At 45.7% G+C, this 16,756-nt stretch overlaps 1 protein-coding gene across 2 annotated transcripts in view; it reads right to left on the bottom strand.

The window, feature by feature from the left end:
- The window catches only part of INTS7 (integrator complex subunit 7), a 137,886-nt gene that overhangs the window by 94,595 nt on the left and 26,535 nt on the right, over nt 1–16,756 (bottom strand). For both annotated transcript variants that reach the window (XM_030196069.1, XM_030196068.1), the window contains exons 5-7: nt 11,954–12,000; nt 10,609–10,808; nt 8,226–8,348 (exon numbers count right to left, since the gene is read on the bottom strand). In XM_030196069.1, the coding sequence (XP_030051929.1) occupies nt 8,226–8,348; nt 10,609–10,808; nt 11,954–12,000 (370 nt within the window). The remainder of the gene's footprint in view (nt 1–8,225; nt 8,349–10,608; nt 10,809–11,953; nt 12,001–16,756) is intronic.

Below are 16,756 nucleotides of genomic sequence, written 5' to 3'. Positions count from 1 at the left end.
GGGGCGGGACAGAGAGGGTCTTTACTGCGCATTTGCAAGTGAGTTCGGTCACTCGCCGTTTATATGTTTGATGAACCATCATCAATACATTTGGAACAATTCCCCTCTCCTTCTCACCCTATCCCCCACCCCAGCTAGTATTAATCAGATGTTTATCAGTCAATATCAGACATGAACATCACGAGCATATAATATACGCAAGGGACCAAACATATTCAGAAAAGGAAACAACCCCCAACCGTCTGTATATCCCTCAATAAGTAGAAAGAGTAACGAGAAGAAAGGTACAAAACAAGAACGTATCTGTAAACTGCATGGTTATCAGAAATTGCATTCCCACCCCTCCAACTCTCCCATCCCTCCCCCTTCAACTATTCTCAGAGCCAGCTACTATACAGGAACCATAGGAGCAACATTACAGGCTATTAACAATCAAGCTACAAGCTCTGTGGGGTAAGGATTGTAGATAAGATTCCCAAATATCAAGAAACTTTTTTGCATTTAGGAGAACCTCTAGTATGCAGAGCCTCCAACGTGATAACAGTGAAGAGCATTTATCCAGTGCCAAAAAGTTGAGAGAGACTCAGAGGTCCAATATTATAAAATACACTTCCTGCCTAAAACAGTAGCCTTGGCTAAAAAAGGCCAGGCCCCCTTGTAAAGAGATCCAAGGGCCAAAAATCGCCCAAACAACATACTGGTCGGTGCAAGGATAACTCTCCCCAATAATCCGCCAAGATACGGATTATTTGAGATCAGGCTTGTACAGCTTGACAATGCCAAAAAACATGAGCCATGTTGCCTACTGCAGTCCAACATTTCGGACAGGAGGAGGTCGTCACAAGCCCAGATTGACAGTTACGATCAGGGGAGAAATACACTCACTAAGTACTCAAAAGTGACATTCCTGAAGCACTGCACTGCAGCTAATCACCTAACTTCTAAAACCAGCTTTGGGTCACCACAGAATAGTCCACCTGAGAAAGCAAATCATGGAAAGTTTATGGAGCTCAGATAGGGAGAGGGGGATCGGGAAGGTCAGACTTAAAAAACCCCCAAAACAAAACAGACAAGCAAGCAGCTGTGCCCCCAACAAGTCCCATCCTGTGCAACAAGTTAATGAGTCAGCTGATGGTATGTGAAACAAGTCAGGCCTGATCTTCCTCTCCTCCCGCTAATTCCCCCAAAAGCTGGACATTTCTATGTAGAGGCCAGAGGACAGTATGCTGGCGAGTCAATTGTTCTTGGAGGTGTGGAATAAGTATATTTTACCCTGAAGCAGCCAGATAGTGGCGAAACAGGGCTTCCCTGTCGGGAATTACAAAGAAAGAGAAAGAGAAGTAAAAGAAAGAAATTCGTGAAGTTTCGAAATTCGTGAAGTTTCACAGATGGAAATGGTCACCGTCCAAGATAAGTAATACTTAATTTTTTGGCTTTTTGATATGAAGCATTGCGTGTCCGCCCTTAATGAGTGTTTACAGGGGTGAGATGGTATTATGAATATGAAAGTAAATGAAGTGGAGTTTTTTTTAAAAGACTAATGATTAAGAGGTTCCCTCTCTATTTAAAAGGCGTGTCCTGAGGGAGGAAGTGACGTCATCTAGCAGCATGGCCGCTTAAGAGCTAAGCTCCTACAGCCCCACGGAGAATTTAAGTTAAAAAAGAAGATATACCGCTGCCGGAGAGCTAAAACGGAGCTGGTGATTCATACAAGCGCTACAGCGGCGTCCACACTCGAAAGCGAAATCCATCGTGGCGGATCTTTCCCGCTTTGCTTTTAAAGTAGGAGCAGCGGCGCTCCGATCTAAAATGGCGGATACACGGAAGGCAATGGAGCCGGCAAATGGAGGGAAAACAAAGGCGGCGGGAAGCACGTCGGACCACCGCAGTGAGCGAGATGCGGAGGAAGCGGTTCCCCCGAACTTAGAGGCTTGGCTACAGGACATTAGCTCCGACCTGAAAGCACTTCGGGCAGAAGTGGCGACGCTCAAGGAGGATCTGAGAGGAGAGATCCGGGAACTGGGCTCCCGCCTGCAGGACATTGAGACACAGGTGGAGACCCACAGTGAAGCCATGGGAAATATGGATCAACAGATCGGTGACATCCAGGGGACCCAGCAACAGCTTTTAGAAAAAATAGAAGATCTGGAAAATCGGGGCCGGCGTAATAATTTAAGATTTCGGGGCCTACCAGAAGTGCCCACTTACCAAGACTGTGAGCACGTGGTACAACAAATGGTTAGCGCACTGCTATCAACTAACGGAGATAATGTGGAGGCCACAACCATACAGCTGGAAAGAACGCACAGAGCCCTGGGAGCGGCACGGAACAACAAGCCAAAAGACATCATTGCTTGCTTCACCAGCTTTAAACTAAAAGAACGGGTGTTGAAAATGGCTCGCCAGACCCCGGACTTTCAATGGGACTCTTACGCTATCGAAATCTACCAGGACCTGGCGGCAGCGACTCTGAAACGGAGGGGTGACCTGAAACCATTCACCAGACATTTGAGAGAACTTAAAATTCAATATAGGTGGAGGCATCCCTTTGCATTAGCTTTCTACAAAGATGGAACTATGCATCAAATAAAATCTGTAGAGGAAGCAAGAGCTATATGCCCAGAAGCACCGGAACCTGAAGAGAGGAGAGTAGCAGGCCCTGAGAAGAAGACCAACACTCGATCCCTGCCGCCAAGGTGGCAGAGAGTGGGGAAAGGCCCCAGGAGATTACAACGCCAACAATCATCCACACGAATCACCTGAGGTTATGCAGACGTCAAATTTGGAGAAAAAAAAAAAAAAAAAAAGTTAGACTTAAGGTTAATGTTGTTGCATAAGTTGCATATGTTATGTTACTCTCCGGCATGAAGTTATGACAACTCTGTGGGGTGAGTAGAAAGCGGGGCGGTTGCTTCCTCCGTAGGTAGACACCCGCTGGTACACCACGGGGTGTTACATAATTGTTAGGGGTACTCGGGGGGAAGGGATGGGGATCAGTTCTATGTGATAAAAGAGGGGGTTCAGTTCTGTGTGACAAAGGACTATTAGAGCACAATGTCCAACGGGTAAGCAGGGATAATAAGGAAAGCATAACATTGCTATATGAGTATGGGGGATTTTAAATGTATGTCTTTGAATGTAAAAGGGCTAAATATCCCCAGGAAAAGACAGTTGCTGTTCCGGGAGTTGGTAAGATTACAAATAGATGTGGGCTTGATTCAGGAAACTCACCTGAAGGCAAAGTATGAATATCTTTGCAAACACAAGCAATACCCAATTATCCACTTTGCCTCCAGCAAGGATAACACGAAAAGCAGGGGTGTGCTAATTGTGTTTAGAGATACCAAGCCCTGGGGGATAAAGAAAGTGGTAAAAGACAAGCACGGTCGATATCTGTTAATAGTTTTTGAATTAGCAGGCCAAACCTATACCATGGTAAATATATATGGGCCCAATGCACAACACTCAGAATTTTTTAAAGAGCTAGACCACCTGCTCAGTAGAAATATAGAGGGAACCTTGCTACTGGGAGGGGACTTCAACCTTACACTGAACCCAAGTCTGGATAATTCCTCAACTGTGGCAAACTATGCTAGGCAAGATAGGCGAAACTTTCAGGATTTCCTTACACGCTGGCAATTAATAGATTATTGGCGTAAGGATAACCCCAGGGAACGCACTTACACATTTTTTTCAACAGTACATCATACTTCATCTAGGATAGATATGTGGCTAGGAGATGCCTCCCTTCTGGGACGAGCTGAAACCCCACAGATTATTCCCCATACCTGGTCAGATCACTCACCGGTTATATTGCAGATCAGAGGAGTGGGACCTGAAAGGCCGAGACCTCTCTGGCGGCTGGATGACGCATTACTAACTGATCCAAATAATGTATCTCAAGTAGAACAATTTATTAGAGAGTACATTAACTTTAATGATAACGGAGAAGTGTCTCCAATTGTTTTATGGGAAGGCCTTAAAGCAGTGATAAGGGGCCATCTGATAGCGTTAAAGTCACGGGTGTGGAAGGCTAGATGTGCACAGGAAAATAGCATTCGCCAGCAATTGGTTGAGGTAGAGGCAAGCTTGCAGCGGGGAGAGACAACAGATCTTGTGACCCTCAGGATGCGGGCACATGATCTACGCTCACAGATACATGACCTTGAGCTAGCTGATATCAATGAGAAGTTGCAACGGGTACGCCAGACGCACTTCGAATTTGGCAACAAACCAAGTAAACTGTTAGCCCATAAATTAAAACAGCATAATACTAGAAATGTGATAGGAGGGTTGCGAGATGACGGGGGATCAGTACATTCTGATCAAAATTTTTTGGAAGAGGCTTTTAGGGGATTCTATGAAAAGCTTTATAAATCAGAAATAACACAGAACCCCGAGGAGGTAGCCAATTTTTTGGAGGATATAGACCTTCCAGCACTTACAAAAGAAGCTGATCAGTTATTGGGCAGCCCCATTACAGTCGAAGAGGTCGAACAGACGATCAAAGGACTGTTACCTAATAAAGCCCCGGGTCCTGATGGGTTTACCAACAAATTTTATAGGAGTTTTGGGAAGATATTGTCCCCCATCTTGAAGTCTTCAACTCCATAGACGAGGGTACTGGCCTGCCACCGACTTGGAACTTGGCGACCATTACAGTGCTTCCCAAACCAGGCAAAGATCCCCTCATATGCAGCTCTTACAGGCCCATCTCATTATTGGGAGTAGACTACAAGATATTTACTAAGATCTTGGCCACTAGATTGCAGAAATATCTTCCCATGCTCACGCATGAGGATCAGGCAGGGTTTGTACAGAACCGCCAAACCTTTGATAACATTAGAAGGACACTGCAGGTAATTCAAGGGGCACAGATCACTAACTCTCCCCTGTGTATACTTTCCTTGGATGCTGAAAAGGCCTTCGATCGTGTCAGCTGGCCTTTTCTTTTCGCAGTACTAAAGAAGGCAGGTATTGAGGGAAGGTTTGCGGAGTGGCTAAAATCTATATATAAGCTCCCGAGGGCAGCGGTGCGAATCAACGGGATCCTGTCCCGCCCATTCTCTCTCCATAGAGGTACTAGGCAGGGTTGCGCACTGTCGCCAATGTTGTTTGCTATGGTGATGGAACCCTTTGCAGCCAAAATCAGAGCAAACGCTGGGATTCGAGGTTTGAGAGGGGGGGGGGGGGGGATTGAGACCAAAATACTTCTTTTCGCAGATGACATCCTGCTGCTCTTAAAAGATCCCCTATCAGCTTTTCCATTGATCGGAGAGGAAATACAGGCCTATGGGGCCGTATCAGGCTTTAAAATAAACTTTGACAAATCAGAGGCACTGGACATAAACATATCTCATACTCATTTAGATCAATTGAAAACCCAGTTCCCATACAGATGGGCTAATAAATACATCAGGTATTTAGGGGTCAATATACCTCGTAGTCTAGCAGAAATCTTTAAAAGCAACTTCCCAGCAAAGGCACTAGAATTGTTTCGGGAGCTAGAGAAATGGGAGGGTTTAACATTAACTTGGGTGGGCAGGATTAGCGCTGTCAAAATGATAGTTCTCCCGAAGCTCCTATACTTGTTTATGGCCTTACCAATTGACATTCCTGAAGACTTTTTCCGGGGCCTGCAAAGAAAACTGTTTTCCTTTATCTGGAGGAAAAGGCCACCCCGGGTCCGGCGGGAGGCGTTGTGTCAATTAAGAGATAGAGGGGGTATGGGGGTTCCTGCACTCCGTGAATACTACTATGCAGCTCACTTACGAATTCTGGCGATTTGGCTACAAGATAGGGGGAAGATATGGGCTTGTATAGAACAGAGTTGGCTAAAGCCATTCCCACTTAGGGCTATACCTTGGCTACAAAAGCAACAATTGAAAAAGGTCATAAGAGACAGCCCTTCCCTGATTCAATGGCCACTAAACACATGGTATAGGATTAGGGAGAAATTTTTCCCAGAGAGGAAATACTTTAAACATGCATTCCTTAGATTTACACCTCAATTTGGACCAGGAGCAATTGATAAAGCATATGAAGATTGGGAGGCCATGGGATTGTATACATTGGGGCAAATGTGCGAGGAGGGGCAGGTTCCTCCCTTTCAGGTGTTGCGTCAGGAACATGGGCTCTCGCCTCTCCAGGTGTTTCAATATTACCAGGTGCGGGACTTTGTCTATCGTAACGCAGGAGAGGAGCTGAGTCTAGCCGAGACAACGCTGGAAAAGGGGTTGATGGGAGGAGGAGATAGAGGTAGTATTTCCAGGATATACAGGGCCTTGTTATCCCAGTCCCAACCGGTGGAACATTACACAAGAAAATGGGAATTGGCAATGGGGGTATCATATGAACCTACACAATGGGCACAGGCCTTTAAATCCCTATTGAGAGTATCGATATCCAGTTCATTGGTTGAAAATGGGCATAAGGTACTATATAGCTGGTATTACACTCCCAGTCGCTTGACTACTATGTATCGATCGGGCTCTGCTCTATGTTGGCGGCAATGTGGAGAGATAGGAGATATGTATCATATATGGTGGGCGTGCGATCAGGCACAAAGATATTGGGAAAAATTAGGGGATTTTGTTAACAGGGTGACGAGTATACAATACCCAATGACAATGCACACATGCCTGCTACACTTTAAGCCACCAGGAATCAAAAATCACATCCATAGGTTTGCTACACAGGTGTTTGTATCAGGAAAGATGGTCCTGGCATCATGGTGGAAAAAACCACACTTACCTGATTTACCAGTGGTTATAAACAAACTAAGGTACATCCAATTGATGTCTAAGCTTACAGCAATGCGTAATGGGCAAATTGCTCAATACCACAAAATATGGGATATGTACACTACATGGTCTTCCAAGAATATGGCAGCAGTTATGTTAAACACACAGACATAGGGGTGGGGGGAGGTGGGTGGGGAAGGGGGGGGAAGAGGCTCGGGTTTTATTGAGCGATAACAGGCGATGATGTTAGATGCCTCACTCAATGTTCATGTTAGATATGTTAAGTTATCATAATTACAAAATGGAACTGTAAGATATGGCTACTGAATTTGTATGATATTGGAAAATGCATAAAAAAAAAAAATAAAAAAAAAAGGCGTGTCCTTTACAAAGAGGTGTATCCGGTATTCACTGAGGTCTTTTTTTTCTCCACTATTTTTTTATTTGATTTCCATCTACTCTTGAACACTCCAAGTTGATCGTAGAATTGTTTTTGAACTATTGTGGATTTTGTAACTTATTCCGATATTATACGGTAATTAAAATCACCCATTATTATTGTGTTGCCTAATTTATTTGCCTCCCTAATTTCCTTTAACGTGACTGCGTCCGTCTGCTCATCCTGGTCGGGCAGACAGTAGTACACCCCTATCGCTGTCCTTTTCCCCTTTGCACATGGAATTTCGATCCACAATGATTCCAAGAGGTCTTTTGCTACCTGCAGAATTTTCAATCTATTTGATTCAAAGCCTCTCGTTAATGTACAATGTTACTCCTCCCCCAATCCGGTCCACACTATCACTATGATATAATTTGTACCCTGGTATGACAGTGTCCCACTAGTTAACCTCCTTCAACCAGGTCTCAGAGATGCCTATTATGTCTATTTCTTCATTCAGTGCAATATATTCCAATTCTCCCATCTTATGTCTTTGGCTCCTAGCATTTGCATATAGACACTTCAAGCTAGATCTTTTATAGTGGTAAGCAGTTTTCCTTTAACAGCCTTCGGCATAGTGGTGCACAAAGTCTGCTATCAGCCACTGGATTTCCAAAACGCACTAAATTTAGACTCATGGTACACCATGAAGAAGCGGAATTGGGGAAGAGCACAGTGGAGCCTCCTCAGGCGCATCTAACCCGCATGAGTGCCAACTGGAAGTCCCCGGGTAAACTTTAAGGCAGCACCACAAACAGGAAACGCTTATATGTTCCCATAGTAGGCACAGCTTTTACAAATCATATCTATCAGTATTTTCTCTGTCCTACAGAAGTTACTGGTCTGTTGACTGCCTGCTAATACTGACAATTTTTTCCCCCACACATAAAACTTGCTCTTTCTAGTTCTGTTGCTGAGGAGCTTGGAGAATTCCAATGTAATCTAGAATGAGAACCATTTCTCTCATTCCATGATTTGTGCTTGCAAACATTTAAGAAACAGAACAAAAACGTCAATGTCATGTTTTTAACAGCTTTCCATGCCTGAATATTTTCCCTGTTCCATGTGTGTGGCGTTTTGTTTGCCAGTAACTTCAGATCCTGAATGGAAAGCCTCTTCACAGCCCTCCTGGGATCATTCTTCAAATACTGTAACAGAAGCTGAATCTGTAAAGAAACAACAATAGCAGAAACCATCATGAAATACCTCAACTATTGGGAGAGTGACATTGTTTTATTTAAAGAATGAAAGTTACATCATTTGCTTAAGCTCTTAGGCATTCCTAGTTCTTTTTGTTAGCCACAATAAACCTTATGGAGGTGTGTGGGTATAAATGTCAAATATAATGTGATGCAACATTTGCCTAGTGCCAAAGTAACTACCAGAACTACTGATATATCATTGGTGAAAGTACAAGTTATTTAGAAAAAATAGTGGGAAGGAAGGGAAACAGAGGCCATGTATGTGGTGGCTCTTCCCCACTGACAGTACTACTTTTAGTGCAAGGCTTTCACAATAAGCTGCACATTCAAGAATTAGAGAAGCTACAGAAAATCTTAACAGATATCTCAAATCACTTGAACAAAGGAACTGCAGATGAACACCAGCGTGAACCTGTAAACTAAAATAATTATGGCTCCATTAGAGGCCAAAAGGTAAAATGTATATATTTATAATCATTTACTATATTTCCATTCAATTCCAAAGATACAATGTGGTTTACAAAATCAAGCCTAATGAAGAAAAACAAAAAATCTGATAAAACACAACAACCCCCCCCCCCCCCAATATAAAATAGATATTATTAAAACAAATATAAAAACCCAACTGCTAGCTCACACTGAGGTAGCTGTGGAACACGCCCAATCAGGACCAGTGTTAGGGAGATGCAACTAGTGCAATGGCCTTGCTTCCACCCTCCCCCCCTCCTCATCACAGGGGGCTCCAAGCCTGCCTGAAGCTGAAGGCAGTACAACCTGATGGTGGGCTTTGGGGATCCTGTCAAATTTCTGCCTTGGGCCCCAACTTAACTCTGGCCCTGAACCCAATGCACATCACTGCTAAGAAGATGTTTCACTCTTCTAGTTTCAAGGAAGCCTGAACAAAAATCGGTAATATTTTGATTTGAACCTGAATTAGACTCTCAAACTGCAGTTCGAGCAGAAACGTAGGATACAGCAGGGGAAACCCATACACTAGTGGTCCCCCAAACCTGGTCCTGGAGGCACCCAAGCCAGTCAGGTTTTCAGGATATCCACAATGAATATTCATGAGAAATTTGCATTTACTGCCTCCACTGCATGCAAATTTCTCATGCATATTTATTGTAGATATCCTGAAAACCTGACTGGCTGGAGTGCCTCTAGGACCAGGTTTGGAAACCACTGCCATACACAGATTATCTAAGACAGTGTTTCTCAAGTCAGTCCTGGAGTACTCCCTTGCCAGTCAGGTTTTCAAGATAACCATAATGAACAGGCACACAATGGAGGCAGTATATGCAAATCAATCTTATGCATATTCATTGTGAATAAGGCAGTATATGCAAATCAATCTTATGCATATTTATTGTGGATATCCTGAAAACTTGACCCGCAAGGAGGTACTCAAAGATTGACTTGAGAAACACTGATCTAAGGAACACAAGTAGAATCTTCCTCTGAATTTTTGTCCAATCACCTTAGAAAAATAGCTTTACTTTTATAAAAAAAAAAAAAAAACCAAACAAACAAAACATTGTAGCCAAAATGGAATATTGTTGTTATGTAAGGACTAAGATGCAAAATAGAAAACATCCCATTACACAGCATGCAACTGTTACAAGAAATGATTTACAACCAACTGGAATACTCGTGTAGGGCCAGATTTCTATAAACTGGGCTCCATTGTAAATAATGTGCATTAGTACATGCAGGAAAAGTACAACAGGAAAGTACAGTATCTACTGTACCTAAACATACTAATGCTAGTAATGAAAAAGGTATAAACTAAGTCTGAATAACCACATCTTGTCCAAGCAGCATTTTTTGGCCTGGGGGGGGGGGGGGGGGGGGGGGGGAGGCATCTGTCTTCCTTGATAACTTTTGAAATTTAGTGTTGATCAAACTTCATTCTAAATTTCTACCATAGACTACAGAATACTGTGGTCCTTAAGGCATATTTTTCACGTATGCTTAATACTTTCAACGCTTGGAATCCATTCTTTGTTTATTACTGGGAAACAAGCTCCACTCAAATGAAACCTTATGTGTCTGAAAGCACACAGTTTTCAAAGCTTTTCTGCCAGCAGTTTGCTGTCAAAAACTGTAAGTAAATTACAGTACCAAAGAAGGAAAACAGACATGACATTCACAAAAATCTCGTTTCATCAACACAAGGGGAGCAACCCTGTTGCTCGAGTTTATTTTTCAGAAGGTTCACCATCACCTGTTTGGGAATGTCAACCAAAGAGGATGCGGACAGCAGGGTTAATGTGTGCAAAGTAACGATCACCATTTTGGTGGAAGGGTAAGATGCCACCAATTGCTGCAGGAGCTGCCGGGCATTGGATGCAAGGGTGGCATCATGGTGCATGTGTTGTAGTATGGGGATCAGCTTCAACTTCAAGTCTACTGGAGTGGCCAGACCTAGCAAAGAAAAAAAAAAAAAAAAAAAAAAAAAAAGAAGAGAGCCTGCTGTTCAATACTGCTGTTATGACACCTATCCATGCATGTCCTGTTATATTAGCGCAGAGCTAGAGTGATGCCCACTAAGTTATATTTCCTGATACTGATCTTCATGTTATTATAAAACCACACACCATTTTTGCTTACATGTGCAAACATTGCCCTTTTGCCATCTCCCCTTATAAAGTGATGATGAACAATGGAAATTTTGCTATGCTCAGTAATGGAATGAATGAGAAATTAGTTTAATTACTGGCAGCTATATATTTTTTTTTCTATATTTTGTCCTTTCATAGTTCTATAGTTCTTACAAAGCTTTTCAATTCCTGAGTTGTGTGAGTAAGCGCGAGGCCATCACACCTATGCTCAAAACTCTCTCCCTGGTGTAAGGGTCCCATTATTTCTAAGAAATCAGAAAATATAGGTTAGCAGACTTGGGTGGAATTCTGTCTACAAAAGATGAAGAGGTTCAACTACAATGTAGAGGAAAGGTGCTTAAGGTCTGGGGAGGGAGGCAAGGTCACTACTATAACCAACCCTGCAGGCACAAGCAGAACACTGAGATTCAGCTTCAAGCTCCCAGCCAGTAAAGGCCAATGCCATCCCCCAGACACCCATCCCATCAGCAAGATGACTCTCCCCCTTACCCCACACTCCCTAATCTATCACCAGCTCTTACCAAGGTTATCTTTTGGTCTAGTGTGGGGATAGGCAACCTCAGTCCTCAAGGGCCACAACTGTTGCGTTTTCAGTCATGAGATCTATTTGTATACAATAGAGGCAGTGCAAATACATATCATGCATATTCATTAGGGAAATCCTGAAAACTTGACTGGGTTGCAGCCCTCAAGAACTGAGGTTGCCCACTCCTGGTCTAGTGGAAGCTGGAGCAATGCCCAGTCATTTCTACTCCATTTAGGTTCAAGTTCAAGACAGTGCCAGCTGACCACTAGAATGAGTCTCATGCTATTATGACTAGGGATCAAGCTGCCAAATAATGGGGAATTAAGAGTGCAAGTGTAGCAATTTTACAAAGTTGCTCCAACACACAACTGCAGAACAGCAGAACATTGATGTCCTAGTAACACAAATAAAGAGAAACATACCTTGAATCATCTCGCCAATTTTGTTACATACTCCTGCTGCAAAATCCCTGTCAAAAAGGGCAAAAACTTGCATCACACCTAAGGGAAATGTTAAATGATCACTGCTATTGGCAGCATGATATAACAAATCATAAATATGGTTTGGAATTAAAGTGTTCAAAAAGTAAGCTTATTACACCCTTGAAACAGACAAGGATATGCCAAAAAACTCACACAGATCGAGTATGTGCTATTTTGGTTAAGTGGTCAAAATGGTGAAATTAGGCCTTACCTGCTAATTTTCTTTCCTCTAGATCCTCCAGACCGTTCAAGACGCTTGGGTTATGCACTCCTACCAGCAGAGGGAGACTAAGAACACTAAAACTTCTTATACAAGTAGCCTGTGCAAACCTTCTACTAACCAGTAAAACAGTAACAAAGCAGAGGAACAAAACACCTCCACCTAAACAAAACCACTGGATCCACACTCAGATCTCCTCCTCTTAAGACGGGGTAATTCAACTGCAGATGGGCACAAACGGTACCAAAAACTGCCCTTAGTAAAACTCCAGGACCCAAATCACAGGAGCTACTAGAAATATCAGCAACTGAAGTCTAAAGAAATTATCATACTGAACTGTCCGATACACTGGGCGGGCTCTTGAACGGTCTGGAGGATCTAGAGGAAGAAAATTAGCAGGTAAGGCCTAATTTCACCTTCCTCGGCAATCCTCCAGACAGTTCAAGACGCTTGGGACGTATCAAAGCAGTAAACACATCTAAGGGTGGGACCTGCGAAGTCCAGAGGACAGGACTGCAGCTCCAAAACTGGCATCCTCCCTTGCCTGTACATCCACTCTGTAATGTTTGACAAAAAAATGCAGGGAGGACCACACCGCCGCTCTACAAATGTCCACCGGTGGAACAAAACTACTCTCTGCCCAAGAAGCCGCCACCCCCCTAGTGGAATGTGTCTTGAGCCCCACCGGCACCGTACGGCCATGCAATATGTAAGCCGACAAGATGGCATTCTTCAATCACCGAGCTATAGATGCCTTAGAAGCAGCCGCTCCCTTCTTGGGCCCCCCATGAAGGACAAATAACCTGTCCGAAGACCTGAATTCCTCTGACCTGCGCAAGTAAACCTTCAACACTCTGCGCATATCCAATTTTGCCAAACGACACTGAGAAGCATCCCCCATCCGGTCCCCCAAGACCAGCAACGAAATCACCTGATTGACATGAAAGAAGGGTATCACCTTAGGCAAAAATGAAGACACTGGACGCAGCAAAACCTTTTCCTTAGAAAACCACAGAAACGGAGGCCTACATAAAAGAGCCTGAAGTTCCAAAATCTGGCGAGCCGACGATATAGCTACCAAAAAGACCACCTTCATAGTAAGGTCTTTTATCGAACAAGACTCCAAGGGCTCAAAAGGAGAACCCGCCAAAGAGTCAAGAACGATATTAAGATCCCACTGAGGAACTACCGGCCGCTGAGGAGGATGAAGCAACTTCACCCCCCTCAAAAAACGGACCACATCCGGGGAAGACGTAACCGACCTGCCCTGCACCTTACCCCGAAAACACGCCAAAGCAGCCAGCTGCACCTTCAAAGATGACAATGAAAGGTCCTTCTCAAAACCATCCTGCAAGAAATCTAAAATGCACGACACAGAAGCTGTCGAAGGGACACACGCCCGGTCCCCACATCAATCTTCAAATATGCGCCACACACGCACATAGGCCAAAGACGTTGAACGTTTGCGAGACTGCAGCATCGTCTGAATCACCTGAGGGGAAAACCCTTTCCTTCTCAACCGTTCCCTCTCAAGGGCCACACCGTAAGAGAGAACCGATCCGGATCCGGCATGACAATTGGACCCTGACACAACAGCACCGAGCCCCCCAGCTGCAGAGGCTTGCCTTCTAACAAGCGCATCAGATCCCCGAACCACGGCAGACGCGGCCAATTCGGAACCACCAACACCACCGGACCCGCATGACATTCTACCCTCTGTAGGACTCGACCTATCAAGGGCCACGGGGGAAACACGTACAGCAATACCTGCTGAGGCCACGGAAGGACCAACGCATCGATCCCTTCCGCTCGCGCATCCCGACGCCGACTGAAATACCGAGGAACCTGAGCATTCTGTGCTGACGCCATGAGATCCACTACTGGCATTCCCCACTTTAGAACTATCTGGTCGAACAACGACCGGTGCAGAGACCATTCTCCGGGGTCCAACATGTGTCTGCTTAGAAAATCCGCGTTCACGTTGTCCACCCCGGCCACGTACGCTGCCGAAATCTGCACTAGATGCCTTTCCGCCCAACTCATGAGCAGAGCCGTCTCGATTGCCAACCGCAGACTCTTTGTACCGCCCTGCCGGTTGACATACGCTACCGCTGTCGTGTTGTCTGACATGACTCTTACCGCCTTTTCCGACCACACTTGAGCAAAACGCCAACAGAGCTAGCTGAATCGCCCTCGTCTCCAACCGGTTGATAGACCACTGAGCTTCCTCTGTCGACCACCGCCCCTGCGTGGACCGACCGAGACACTGAGCTCCCCAGCCCAGCAGACTGGCATCCGTTACCAGAATCACCCACTGAGGAGGTTCCAACAGCATGCCCTTTTTCAGATGGGCCGAGCACAGCCACCACTGGAGACTGCGCCGAGGAGCCCCCCTCAATGGCAACCGCAACTCCAAACTGTGTACCTGAGGAGACCACCGGAACAACAGAGCCGCCTGAAGCTGACGCATATGCGCCCTGGCCCATGGTACCACCTCTATTGTCGCTGCCATGAGGCCCAGAACCCGAAGGTACATTCGAACCGTCGGACTCTGAATGGACATTAACAGCCAGACCTGCTGCTGAAGAAAGGCGATACGAGAATCCGGCAGAAAAACAAGACCCACTGCCGTGTCGAACCGCACTCCCAAGTACTCCAGACTCTGTGATGGGATCAACTGACTTTTGACTACATTCACTACCCATCCGAGCAATTCCAGAAACGTGACCACCTGAGCCGTCGCCGCCACACTGTGAGCCCAAGACTTCACCCGGATCAACCAGTCGCCAGATACGGATGCACCAGAATTCCCTGCCTCCGCAAAGCCGCTGCTACCACCACCATTAAGTTGGAGAAGGTGCTTGGAGCCGTTGCCAGACCAAAAGGCAGAGCACAGAACTGAAAGTGCCTCCCTAAAACAGCAAAACGAAGGAAACGCTGATGGGCCTCTCGAATCGGCACGTGCAGATACGCTTCCGTGAGATCCAGTGACATGAGAAGTTCTCCCTGACGAACAGCCACTATGACCGAGCGCAGAGCCTCCATGCGGAAGGATGGCACCTTGAGCGCCCCATTGACCCTCTTGAGATCTAAATGGGTCGAAACTGGTCCTCCTTCTTTGGCACCACAAAGTAAATGGAATAACAACCCATTCCCAGCTCGTGCCAAGGAACGGTTACCACAGCTCCCAACTGGATTAAGCGACCCAGAGTCTCTTGAACAGCCTTTAACTTGACTCGAGAGTGACAAGGAGAGGGAAGAAACAGATCCGGCAGCAAGTGCTCGAACTCAAGCGCATAACCGTCGCGAACGACCTCCAGCACCCACTGATCTGAAGTAATTTGGGTCCACCCCTGATAAAACAGACGAAGTCGCGCCCCGACCTTCACCAGAGGCTGGACCCGCACACCTTCATAAGGAGGACTTATTACCATTTCCGGCACCTTCTGAGGAGTCCCGACCTCCTTGACAATCCCCTCGAAAGGTCTGCGTCCGCTGGAAAAACCGGCTTTTAGAAGGAGACACAAATCTGCCCGGCCTGTACCGCCTCGCGTCCTTAAACCGACCTCTAGCCGAACCACCTTGACTAGCCGCCTTAGGCCGCAACTCCGGCAACCGTGAGACCTTGGTATCCCCAAGACCACTCATCAGTTTATCCAAGTCCTCTCCAAACAACATAGAATCTTTGAAAGGTAGAGAACACAACTTTGCTTTAGAGGCCGCATCTGCCACCCAGCCCCTAAGTCAAAGAGCCCTGCGAGCCGTCACCGTCATATTCTTAGCCGAAGCCCTTAGCAAATCATAAAGGGTGTCTGCCAAAAACGAAGACCCCATCTCCAATTTGGCCAGGTCCTGAACCAAACCAGTCCTATCTAACGCAGGCTCATCCAAAAGCTTCTCCGCCCAATGGAAACAAGCTCTGGCTACCAAGCCCCCACACACAGAGGCTTGCAAGGCCAAAGCCAACAAATCAAAGCTGCGCTTCAGAAAGGACTCTAGCTTCCTATCCTGAAGATCCTGTAAGGCTGTACCGCCATCCTCCGGAATGGCCGTAGCCTTAGTAACCGCCGTAACCACCGCATCCACAGTAGGTGGTTTCAGCAGGGCCAAATCTTCCGGAGGCAAGGGATACAGCCGCGCCATAGCCCTAGACACCTTACAAGCAGCCTCCGGCACAGACCATTCCTGAAAAACCATGTCCCTAATCTCTGAATTCATGGGAAAGGAACGGGAGGCTCTCCGAATCCCCTTAATCAAGAGATCTACCTGGGGTCCCTCCGCAGAGGAAGTGGCCGCCGGAGCAAACTTCAAAGTAGAGATCACCTGATCAATGAGCTCTAACAACTCCTCCTTATGAAAAATGCGAACCACTGAAGAATCTGCCCCATGCCTTAGCCCATCCTGATCCTCAGACACATCTAAGAGATCCTCCTCTCCTGGGTCACTCCAAACGTCTGACCCAGGCAGAGAAAGTATCTCCGTAGGCTCCGAAATATCCACCCGTGGGCGCTTAACTCTCACTG

Source organism: Microcaecilia unicolor, chromosome 3 (assembly GCF_901765095.1).
Source record: "Microcaecilia unicolor chromosome 3, aMicUni1.1, whole genome shotgun sequence".
Classification (NCBI taxonomy): Eukaryota; Metazoa; Chordata; class Amphibia; order Gymnophiona; family Siphonopidae; genus Microcaecilia; species Microcaecilia unicolor.
Note: the sequence above shows the minus strand (reverse complement) of the source record. Positions and strands in the feature narration are given on the sequence as shown.